This window comes from Microcaecilia unicolor, chromosome 5 (genome assembly GCF_901765095.1).
Source record: "Microcaecilia unicolor chromosome 5, aMicUni1.1, whole genome shotgun sequence".
Taxonomy (NCBI): Eukaryota; Metazoa; Chordata; class Amphibia; order Gymnophiona; family Siphonopidae; genus Microcaecilia; species Microcaecilia unicolor.
Genome location: NC_044035.1, coordinates 164,158,480 through 164,171,211, shown reverse-complemented (window position 1 = coordinate 164,171,211; position 12,732 = coordinate 164,158,480). Strand labels below are relative to the sequence as shown.

The window sequence follows — 12,732 nt, the reverse complement described above, 5'->3', positions numbered from 1 at the left end:
ATTTATTAATGTGTTTTAAGCTGCATCAGCTAAACGACTTATTAAAAATAATTTTTAAAAAGCCTCTTTCAATGTCAGTCAGTTATCAACATGAAAGGCCCCAATTGTTTATCTGGATTTATTTTATTATTATTATTATTTAATATATAATAATCAAACATATAAATGGCAAGTGACCGACTCACCTGCAAATGCACAGTAGAGACTTCCCTCTCTGTCCCGCCCTCGCGTCAAGATGTGATGACGTCAGAGGGCGGAACAGAGAGGGAAACGGAGTCGGAGTCACTGTCGGACGCTGCCGCCTGGAAACGAACAGCGCGCGCACCACCTCCACCCTCCCCCCATTCCCGCCGCCGCTCCCGCCCTCCTCCGCATCGGGCCCCCTGCACTGACCTGACAGCGCCTCTCACCTCCGTGTGGAAGCGCTGCAGGCAGCAGCAGAGCGATCTGCTGCTGCCTGCAGCGCTTTCACACGGAGGCGAGAGGCGCTGTCAGGTCAGTGCAGGGGGCCTGGCACGGAGGGTAGAGGGAGCAGCGGCGAGGAGGGTAGCTGGAAATCTCGCCCGGTTTTACGGGCTTAACGGCTAGTATATTATATATTATCAGTGCCTAAGCCACGTGAAGGGGCATAATCGAACGGAAACGTCTATCTCCTTGGGCGTTTATCTCCGAGAACGGGTCCGTGAAGGGGCGGACCGAAGCGTACTTTCGAAAAACATGGACGTTTATCTTTTTTTGAGCTGGGCGTTTTTGTTTTTCAGCGATAATGGAAACTGAAAGCGCCCAGCTCAAAAACGAATAACTCCAAGACATTTATTCGTGGGAGGGGCCAGGATTCGTAGTGCACTGGTCCCCCTCACATGCCAGGACACCAACCGGGCACCCTAGGGGGCACTTTTACAAAAAAAAAAAACAAGGTAAAACAGCTCCCAGGTGCATAGCACCCTTCCCTTGGGTGTTGAGCCCCCCCAAATCCCCCTCAAAACCCACTGCCCACAAGTTTACACCATTACTATAGCCCTAAGGGGTGAAGGGGGGCACCTACATGTGGGTACAGTGGGTTTGGGGGCGGTTTGGAGGGCTCCCATTTACCAGCACAAGTGTAACAGGTGGGGGGGATGGGCCTGGGTCCACCTGCCTGAAGTCCACTGCACCCCCTAATAACTGCTCCAGTGACCTGCATACTGCTGCCAGGGAGGTGGGTATGACATTTGAGGGTGAAAATAAAAAGTTGTGAAATGGCATATTTTGTGGTGGGAGGGGGTTTGTGACCACTGGGGGAGTCAGGGGAGGTCATCCCCGATTCCCTCCAGTGATCATCTGGTCATTTAGGGCACTTTTTGGGGCCTTATTCGTGGAAAAACAGGGTCCAGGAAAAGTGCCCTAAATTCTCGCTAAAAACGCATATTTTTTTCCATTATTGGCAAAAGGCGCCCATCTCTGATCGCCCGATAACCACGCCCCAGTTCCGCCTTCACCACGCCTTCGACACACCTCCATCAACTTTGTCCGCATCCGCGACGGAGTGCAGTTGAAAACGTCCAAATTCGGCTTTCGATTATACCGCTTTATTCGTTTTTGTGAGATAAACGTCTATCTCCCGATTTGGGTCACAATATAGGCATTTTTCTATTTCGATTATAAGCAGGCTAGTAAGCCACATTGAACCTGAACTCTGTTTGGGATAATACGGGATGCAAATGTAATAATAATAATAATAATAATAATAAATAACTAAAATAAAGAACATGCATTAACTATCCAACTTCTTTATTTTTAACTTATGTTTAAACATGTTAGCATACAAAGCAAGAGATTTCCCACAAATTGATGGTTATGTTTTGAAACTTTTTTGGGGGGTAGGGAGTGATGTGAGAAGGCATGCAACTTTACATGTTTGTTTTAGGGCCGTTGCCTCCACAACTGCAAAGATGCCTGCAGCCCTTCCCCTAGATTCCCCCCCCCCCCCCCCCCCACACACACACAAAAAAAAATGATTTTGGCAAAATGCAGGCAATCAGCATCTCACTTGTTCCCAGGCTTGGGTTTCATTTCAATTAAAAGCTCATGAGACACAATTCCCCTCTTGTATTAATGCCCATAGGGAGGGCCATGTGGAGAAGAAAACTACCCCAGCATTGCACTATTAAATCGCTATGGGACTATAAAGTCAGGTGCCCAGGATCATCCTTTCACTCATAAGGGGTGGGCAATCTTCACCTGTAAATTAACAAAATATTCTCTGGTGAAGAGCTCCCAGAGCTGAGAGAATAAGCGGGCAGGAAAAGAAGTGTGGGATGAAAGTCAGAGAAGTCAGGGTTCAGATTTCTCTGACGCTACCTGTGATTTGGGGCAAGTCACTTATCCTCCTCGGGGGGACAGGAAAACACCTACTGTGGCTTAAATGTAGCTCTCACTTTGAACTTCCACTGAAAGGTGTGAGGCCAGATTCAAATCCCTTCAAACAGTTCTTTTATGCATGATTTGAGCTGCGATGTTGGTTCTTTGCTTGGGATCAGTTTTATGAAAACAAGGGCGTGTTCTTTGCCTAACACAGTTCCTGGACTGAAGCCCGTGCTGGATTTAAGAAGCTTCTAGGCGACACAGGGTTGTTGGGAGGGGGGGGGGGGTCTTCTCTCTTTCCTCCCCCACCCCTGCTCTTTGTTAGGATTCCAGCTGTGTCAGGATGCGAGGGGGGGGGGGGGGAGCTCGCGTGTCTCCCTCCTTAGCCGACCCCGCTGATTGGTCACTTCCCAGGCACTAATGAGCCCGGCACACTCCAAGCAGGCTGATAAGATAAAGCGTGCTAAGGGGGCACACTTTGCATTGATCGCTAAGTCCCCATTGTTCCCAGACGGTATATATAGGAGCTAAAAGGCAGTCGTGTGCTTGACGCACTGCCTTCACGAGACTGTACTCGAGCAGGTCTCTCTGCAAGGGGAAAGGGACAGACAGAAGGAGCAGCAGCTGGGCTGGGGGCTCTTGCCACAGTTGACCTCTCTTTGCATTGCTACTGCTGCACTGCAAACACTTCTCCGGGAACCTGCTGCTTGGCTAAATAGGTAGGTGGGTTTCTAGCGCTCCCAGAGTTTTCTTGACATTCACAAATTCGCTTCACCTTGAGGCTTCTTTAAGGAGCCAGATGTCAAATACAGGAGTTTTCCAAATAATTGCAAACATGCTTAATGCTTCTAGCCCTGTTTAGAATAGTCTTCTTACAAAATTACCTTCGGAACGCCTGCAGAATTCAAACTTTCATCCAAAAGTTGATGGCTAGTTATTTTTTTTTTCAAAGGATCGAATTTATTTTGCCTCAGATTGACTTCTGTTTGCAAGCCAGAACATTAGGTTAAGTTTTGCAATACAGTTTTTAAAAATGTTTGCATAACTAAGAATATTTGTACATAAGTCCAAAATTGTTATCATTTGCGTTCTAGGACAGTTGCTATTTCTTTAGTGTTAATTATTCGTACCTTCATATTTGTGGTTGCTAATTATTTTTCCTTTCCTTCTTTCTTTTGTTTTATAGTATGTCTCCCAAAAGTGACTGTTCTCCAGTCCAAGCGTCCAGTGAGGGGAGTCAATATTTTCGTATTTCTGATGATGAAGACTCCTCTTCCCTGCCATCGTCCCCCAACCCTTCAATGAGCCCCTTAGATTTGGAGGATTGCTTCTCGGAAGACAAATGTTCCTTGGCGGATCCGAGAGATCCCCCGCAGAAGAAGCAGAAAACCAGAAGGGGACGCACAAAGGCCAAAAGTGAAGCTTTGGTGAGCAAACAGAAGAAGAACCGCAGGGTGAAAGCCAACGACAGGGAGAGAAACCGTATGCACAACCTCAACTCTGCCCTGGACGCCCTGCGGAGCGTCTTGCCAACCTTCCCGGATGACGCCAAACTGACCAAAATCGAGACATTACGTTTTGCGCACAATTACATCTGGGCGCTGACCGAGACCCTTCAGATGGCAGATCAAAGCCTCCTGAGTCTAGGGCCACAGGAGACGAGAGAGACCTTCCCGAGGAACCCCAGCGCTTGCCTTGTGATGGATCTCACTAGCCCTAACAGCAGCGCTAGTAGCAGCTCCCCGTGTGAGTGGGATTCGCTTTATTCGCCTGTATCCCAGGCTAGCCTGAGCCCTAGAAACTGCACGGAGGACCTGCTCCCCAGCTCCGCTCCCTGCTTCAGTCACAGCCCTTCCTTTCCAGAGTACATCTGAACAACAACTGCTCTCGTTTTCTATTTGTGCGCTCAAATCCTTGTTTGCGCGTGCAAACCAAATGTACGCTCACCAGTATCACTTACGGCAAAAGTGTGGGTCTTTTGCTATTAATAGGGGGACGGGTAAACTATATAAATATATGAAACAGTGGAACTTGGGTCAATTAATGTCTAATAGCTTTTTGCTCTGAAAAAAATCTATTTTTGAAATTATTTTCTTAACTCAGACTTATGTCCTTTTTGCCTTAAGGTTGGGAAGCGATTTTGCACTTTGTAGGGATCCTGTGCTAGCCAGGTACAAGAAGATGACCTTTAGCTCTTTATAAATGTTCAGAGGGAAAACTTTTTTTTTTTTTGCCTTGGGGAAACGTGATTTACATTATTTCTCTGACTGTAACCAGCAAAATCTGCATGGTTGAGATTTGGACAAAGTTCTTTCTTTTAAGACAGTAGCAACATCTTAATCATTGATTCTCTTGAAATGATTTTTTTTTGTATTTTGAAATCATAAATTATATTAAATTGCTCCCTTTTGTATTTATTGATATTTCATAGCAAATATATATTTTGTACATAAAAGATTATTTTTTCGCCGCTATCCTAGGATTGTATGGGAACAGCTGGCTGGTGATTACAATAAAACTTGTATAAAAAATAAACGAAAACTAAGACTGGTCTCTGTCTAGTCTTTGAAAACCTTGAAAATGAGTAACTGGAATTGTCTAATAGTAAAGGACGAATTTTTTTGGATGAGATAAGGGAATTCTGCAATCTTGGCAAATCAAAGAATGAAACTTAGTTAATAGAAAGCACTAATACATTTCATACAATTAAAAATGTTCCAGATACAAGGCATTTCTCACTGTTGATCAAGAACACAAGGAAAAGACAATTAATTACAACTAGCAATTTGTTTTTATTATAGTTGCACGCTGGTAAATGAAATCTACATAATCTGTTTTTCAATATGTACTTCGAAAGGTTAGTTCTTTTTCCTTCTACAATCATATGAAAGAAAAGAAACATTTCTTGATGAGTTGTAATAGTAATAATAATAATAAGAGAATAAAAAGATAGTGTTCTATGGGCCTCCTGTAATCCTCAGGTGTGACGCTTCCACCTGCCAAATTTTCAGGCTGCGGGTGGAAGCTTTTTTGCCTCACAGACGGAAAAAAAGCTCATTTCGAAACGGAACTTTCCCCAGTCTGCTTCTGTAGGAAGCTGCATCCAAAATGTATAACCATCGCAAGCGAGAACGAAAATGATCCGGCTGAGTGATTCTAAGATGCCAATAACTGTATGGCAAATTCTAACTCTCAGAAGTAGAGAGGAAAATTCGTTCTGGGGGTCTTTTATTAAAGCTTAGCTCGAGTTACCTGCAGGAAGGCCCATAGGAATACAATGAGACCTGCTGCAGATAACTCGAGCTAAGCTTTAGTAAAAGACCCCCTCTATGATTAAAAAAAAAAAATGCCCCAACCCCCACATGCTAATTTTTTAGTTTTATTTCCTCTGTCCCTTGAAAATCGTGGCACAGACACGTCGGTAAAACAGGTGCAGACCCCTTTCGGGGAAGGGCTGGCATCGGATACACTTTCCCATAGTTTAATTGGAGCTATACAGTCGTCTCTGAACTTGGATTAGCGAACTGGTCTCCCGTTTTACATCCAAAACCTTAAGTGGCACGCGATTTAGTAAATTATTTGCTGGGGGGAGGGGAGATTTGCTCTGGTAGAATTCAGGTTTACTTTTGGTCTACCTTGGGGGGGGGGGGGGGGGGAATAACTTATTCATTAGCCAAAATGTTTGTTTTATTTATTAACATTTAACATACTGCAAGGACCTAAAAGACATCTATAAGGTTCACATCATTAAAAGAAAAGAGAATATAAAGGACAGAAGGAAAAATAGGCGAGGGGGATGGGGTAGATGTGAGCTGAGGTGACTTCTTCATAAATCACAGTAAATGGTGTGGGGCTGAATTCTGTAATACAGTGTGGCACGTCTAGTTGGTGAACGTGTTAGGGAAAAGGCTTGTTATAGAAACTAAAAAAATGTGTACTTTTTGTGAACCAAGACCAATGGGCTTCTGCCGGAAGTTAGTGATGATGAAAATGGTGAAGGAATTCAAAACACCTGGGATATACACAAAGGATCCCTACACGAGAAGAGAATGGAATGAAAGTGTAGAGTATTTTCACTCAAAAAACCCCATAAATGACTCATACAAACCAGAGAGAGAGTTAGTTAACCTGCATGGAGTGGCAGGTGCAGCCTTGGCCACCTTTCTGGGCAGACTGGATGGACCATGCTGGTCTTTATCTGCCATCATTTACTGTGTTACTATATAATAAAGTAGTTTATTGTGTAAAGTCGACCATAGAAGAGGGATTTTTTTTTCTTTCAGTTCACTTGCCAGAGGGTGCCTTTTTCTTTGGCTTCTTGTTGCGATCTTTATAATTTATTCGTGACATCTTTACAACTTTTGGAATGAAATGTTACACTTCCATGATGCAGGGATTTTTTTTTATTTTATGGAGCTCAGCAGAAGCACAATGCGAGTTACACTCAGATACATTAGGTATTTTCCTATCCCCAGAGGGTTTACAATCTAAGGGGCCAGTGCAGGAAAGCGGTCTACGTTTTGTGTACTGGTTCTCAACTTTACACGATGCAAAAAAAGACGTTTGGTGAATGAGCTAACTGGGCACCAAGTCTTCCCGGTGCTCAGCATATGTTTTAAATCCATGCTAAGGAAGCGTTTAACTATTCAGCTCAGATGCCAAGTGTGCAGAAAACCAAAAGACGGAGCTCAGTGCCGGGGCTTTAACCTAAGGACTGAGGAGGCACAACAGATTAGCTCGTTCTTCGGGAGTCAGTAAAGAGAAGAAATGGACATATAATCCTCACTATGAGCATATAGACGGTATCCACAACTTTTGTCTGGGTTCCATAAAGAGTATGGGGCGGGGCCGCGGGGAGAGAGGGGGGGGGGGAGAACTGAAAAGGAATGTGTTCTGAAACAAAGAGCAGACGAGTCAGAAGACCAAAAAAAAAACTTACATTGGCACCCCGATTTACATGCATATTTATCTGCATATGTGCTGGAATGTTATTTTGCACCCAAATCTTGTTATTGTAATAAAGTATGTGCACCGAAAAGCATTCCAGCACATGCGCAGATGGGTGTGCATGCAGCTCGAGATGATTTGTGCACAAGTCTCTTGTGTTCTATCCCGTGGTAGTGCACATTTTTTACACTTGGCCTGCTGTTTGCATTCTACTTGGCTACTCCAGTGGAGAGCTCTGACTGCAATGTTTCCGCAGCAGTCTTCAGTTTGTAGGCTGGGTTAAATGATTTGCCCAAGATCACAAGAGATCTTTGAGTCCGCGTCGGTTCTCAGCCTTCTGTTCTAACCATGAGGCTACTGCTCTAGAAAAACAGCGCAGAACCTTTGTCGTTATACCTTTTTTTTTCAGTCCATTCCCAGATTTACTTATTCACCCTGTTCCTGGAGGGAGACTTTTGGCTAGTTCTGGGGTTTCAAGCTCACATCCTAAAGCAGTGTAGTGTGATTCTGCCCATTAAAATCAGCTCTGCAGCTCAGAAGATGCATCAGGATGGGGTTACCAGAAGCCCAGGACTTAACCTACTTTCTGGAGAGAAATTTCAGGCAAGTTTGCATTGCTTATCATCCAGTCAGTATCGCAAGGCTTCCCAACCTATCCTGGGTACCTCATAGGCAGTCAGATTTTCAGGATATTCACAATGAATATGCATTAGACATATTTGTATATGCTGGGTCTTTAGTACATGCAAATTTCTCATTCATATTCATTGTGGATATCCTGAAAGCCTGACTGGCAGTCCTGTGGGCTCCCTAGGAAAGGGTTGGGAAGCCCCACTCTATTGGGCTTGAATGAATCATAGTATCTGGAGTTGTTGTGTCATGAGGGAGGAGGAGGGGGATAGAAACTACCACAAACTTTGAAGAGAAACTTGTTTTATGAAGGAAACAAAAGGAGACTAGTTAGAAACTAGTCATCTAAAAATAACCTGTTAGCATTCATGGTTTCCTATTTTTACATTTGCACCTTAGTTTTGAAAACCAGCACAGTTTTGTTTTCTTCTGAGGGCCCTGGTAATGAATCAGGTTTTAGTATATTTTTATAGCCTCCAGTGAAATCTTACCAACTACTACTACTATTTAGCATTTCTATAGCGCTACAAGGCGTACGCAGCGCTGCACAAACATAGAAGAAAGACAGTCCCTGCTCAAAGATCTTACAATCTAATAACATTGTTTACTGGAACCATTTTATTAAATGAACTTCTGCATCAGGAGTCTGCATAAAATTAAATGAACCTTAACTTTTTTTACTTAAAAAAAAACAAAACGTTTGCATCAGGTAACTTCAATCTCTAGAAACTAGAAAACAAGGGAAGTGCTTTTCACCAGTAGTAAATATACAATTTTCTCCCATCAGCCCATACTTTGTCTGGCATGTATATTGGCTTGGAAATGCTGAAACCCAAAACATGAATCTTGCATTTTTGTTTCCAGAGAATCAATTTGTAGTAGGTAGATTTATAGCAGTCCCCCTTTTTTCTTTTCTTTGAGAAAGGCATTCTCCCACTACCCCCATTGCAATGTGTATGGGACACAAACAGATGCTTATAGGCCAAAGGCTCATTGTGATGCTAAATGTTGTCAGCTGAACTCATTCAAGAGCAGCAAAGAGAGGCTATTGAGGCAATTTGTAGAAGAAAAGAAATTTGGTTCTTGGAGACAAAAACGCATGCACATCCCCACAAAAAAAAGGCAACAGTGAAAAATAACAGCAGAACTTGGCAGCCTGTCTGGCTAAAGCCTGAATTTTGTACAAAATTAACTTTTGCTGTCAAGACACTCCTTTTATGTGTCTTGAGTACCTGAGGATGGAAATATCCACAGTCTACTTTAAATAAGATTATTTTCTTTGAATGGTTGCATGGCCAGATTATTGTTATGTTTTCCCTTGATTTTCTTACCTTCTCTTGATACAATCCAGATAATTTCCTATTTAGATTACTTCTTATGGAAAGTGTAGTCTTTCTGCTTTGGCAATAATCCTAGTAGAGCTGTGTCCCCAAAAGGGGCCAGGCAGAAGGACTTTAACCTGTACTAATCTCAGTTTTAGCACTAAGTCCAAGAAGGGGCTATCTTTAGTACAACATTTTTAGGACCCACCTATACACCCTTCTTGGCATTTTCCCATTTGCAAAAAAGAACACTATAGCAATATACCTGGGGAAAGGGGGGGGGGGTATTGTTAATATTTTCTTATAAACATTAGCAGCTAAATTAGATGTACAAAAGGATTGGATGATCCACTAAGAAAGCTGGTCTAGCCCACTGGAGCTTTTAATATTTATTGGCAGATACCCAACTATATAGTACTACTACTAATCATTTCTGTAGTGCTTCTAGAAAAGTGCTGTACACATTATATACAGGTACTTTCAATGTCCATAGGGGGCTCACAATCTTTTTGTACCTGAGGCAATGGAGGGTTAGGTGACTAGCCCAAGGTCACAAGGAGCTACAGTGGGAATTGAACACAGGTTGCCAGGATCAAAGCCTGCTGTGCTAACCATTAGGCTACTCTTCCTAAACCTCCCTGGGAGAAAATTGTATTTAAAATAATATACTAATGATGAATGGCTTCCCACCCTCAGATTGTAACATTTGTCTAAAGATACAGAAAATACAAGACTATGGGGGTCTTTTATTTATTTATTTATTTGCAGCATTTGTATCTCCCATTTTCCCCACACATTAGGCTTACACTGTATATGGGTGCTCCAATACGGTCGATGATAAACAAATACAAATAGAATCAGGATAAGGGAAGGTAAGGGTATATGGGAACAATAAATGGCAAAGATAGAAGAAATAGCATCGTCTTATAAATCAGTGCAGTGCTGAGGTTGCTAATTGGTAGAAAACAGCTGGCGGTAAATGCCAAGATGCCCATTATATTCCTATGGGCATCTCGGCATTTACCGCCAGCTGATTTCTACTATGAGCTAAAAAATGTTACCGTGGCTTGGTATAAGACCCCTATGTCTTTTGACTATTTATAGTCATATTTGTTTCACTTTCTAAGACTTGTTCATGTATGAAGTTTTTTTTTTTTAATGAGAACAAACAAAACAGTGGAGGTGACCAAACAAAAAGTCTCATGTCAAAAGGTGGCACCAACTTCTTTATTAAATCTTCAACAGTCTCGACAAGAATTGTGTTTCGGCCCAGAAGGTCTGCCTCAGGAGTGAAGATCTGCAGAAAGATAAATAAGATGTGTTCACTGTACACAGTATCTTGAACCTTTTATCAAAAAATGCTGTCCACGGCTTCAGTGTGTACAATTTGATGAGAGGTTCCTTTAAGATACTGTGTACAGCAAACATAGTTTATTTATCTTTCTGCTGATCTTCAGAGTCCTGAGGCAGGCTTTCTGGGCCAAAGCACGATTTGTATCGAGTCTATTGAAGATGTAATAAAGAAGTTGGTGGCACTTTTTAGTGTGAGATTTTTGTTTGTTTACCTCCACTGTTTTGTTTGTTCTGTGCGATACCCATGGAGGGTAGTTCTTTTGTGTTTCGGTTTTTTAAACATCACACAATAATACCAACACAGGCAGGTGGAATCCCTATGGCAAAGCTTCCAAGTTATCCAGTTCCAGAAGGGAGATTTTAGGCCAATCCTAGATTTCTGCCAACCTCTCCCTGATGCATTACGGGACCTGCAGCACTGATTTCAATGAGTAGAATGAAGGACTACAAAAATCCCTCACTAGTTTGGGATGTAAGCTTAAAACCAAGACTGGTTAAAAAGTCTAACTTGGTAGCTCTGCTATGGTCCATCAATCCATCTGTATCCTCTGGACACACCTAGGCAGTCAGATTTTCAGAATACTCACAATGCAGATATCCTAAAAACCTGACAGACTGGGTGTGTCCCAAGGACTGGGTTGAGAACCATTAGTATAGAGAGCACACCAGAAGTTCCCAAACATGGTCCTGGAGGCATCCCAGCCAGTCAGATTTTCAGGATATCCACAATGAATATTCATGAGAGAGATTTGCATGCAGTGGAGGCAGTGTATGCAACTCTTATGAATGTTCATTGTGGATATCCTGAAAATCTGACTGGCAGTGGTGCCTCCAGGATGAAGTTTGGAAACCACCGGGGTACACGCAGTGGTGTGCTGGTAAATGTTTAACAACAGGCTCTCTCCCCAGTCGACCTCTGTGCTCCCCCCATCCACCTCTGCGTCCTCCCCCTCCGTCCACCTCTGTGCCCCCCCCCCCAAATTGCAGAGCTGACTATAGCCGGGAAGAGAGCCTGGGGGGGGGGGGCAATGCATTACTCCAGGAAAAAAAATTAAATGATCCCAGGTTCCAATCTAATTCATGTTTAATGTGGGATAAAATGCCATAAATAAGTAAATAAATATAAACTTTTAATGTTGAGCACCTGATTCTCATAGTGGACATATTCCAAACACTATAATGATAATGAAATGATTTTTTTCTATCTTTGTTGTCTGGTGACTTTGTTTTTCTGATCGTGCTGGCCCAGTATCCGATTCTGCTGCTATCGGTCCTCTTAACTCCGTTTCCAGGGCTTCCTTTCCATTTATTTCTTTACTTTCCACCTTTCTTCTTCATTTCTTGCCCTACATCCATAAGTAAAAGCTGGGTCCTCCGCAGATTTGACTGTCCAGTGAATCCAGCTTCTGCCTATTATCTTCATCCATGTGCAGTTTTTCTCCTCTCTTCCTTCTCCCTCATCTCATCTCCTTCCTCACTCTTCCCTCCCCTCCATCCATGTCCAGCATTTCTTCTCTCTCCCTTCCATGTCCAGCAACCCTCCTCTCCCCTGCCCTCCCCTCCATCCACCCATGTCCAGCAACCCTCCTCTCCCCATGCTCTCCCCTCCATCCACCCATGTCCAGCAACCCTCCTCTCCCCATGCCCTCCCCTCCATCCACCCATGTCCAGCAATTCTCCTCTCCCCTCCCCTCCATCCACCCATGTCCAGCAACTCTCCTCTCCCCTGCCCCCCTCCATCCATCCATACCCAGCAATTCTCTTCTCTCCCCTGCCCCTCTAGCCATCCATACCCAGCGATTCTCTTCTCTCCCCTTCCCCCCTCCAGCCATCCATACCCAGCGATTCTCTTCTCTCCCCTGCCCCCTTCCAGCCACCTGTACCCAGCAATTCTCTTCTCTCCCCTGCCCCCTCCAGCCATCCATACCCAGTGATTCTCTTCTCTCCCCTGCCCCCCCTCCAGCCATCCATACCCAGCAATTCTCTTCTCTCCCCTGCCCCCTCCAGCCATCCATACCCAGCGATTCTCCTCTCTCCTCTGATTACCTCCATCGAAGCGGCCGTCATTGAAAGCCCTGCCCGTCTCTAGCCTTCCCTTCAAGTTCGTTCCCTCAGAGTCCCACCTTCTGATGTCATT

The 12,732-nt window shown here is 43.8% G+C and overlaps 1 protein-coding gene across 1 annotated transcript; it reads left to right on the top strand.

The window, feature by feature from the left end:
• Positions 1-3,530: 3,530 nt before the first annotated feature.
• On the top strand, positions 3,531-4,217 carry NEUROG3 (neurogenin 3). Its single transcript, XM_030204941.1, has one exon. The coding sequence runs from the start codon at positions 3,531-3,533 to the stop codon at positions 4,215-4,217; it is 687 nt and encodes a 228-aa protein (XP_030060801.1).
• Positions 4,218-12,732: the final 8,515 nt, after the last annotated feature.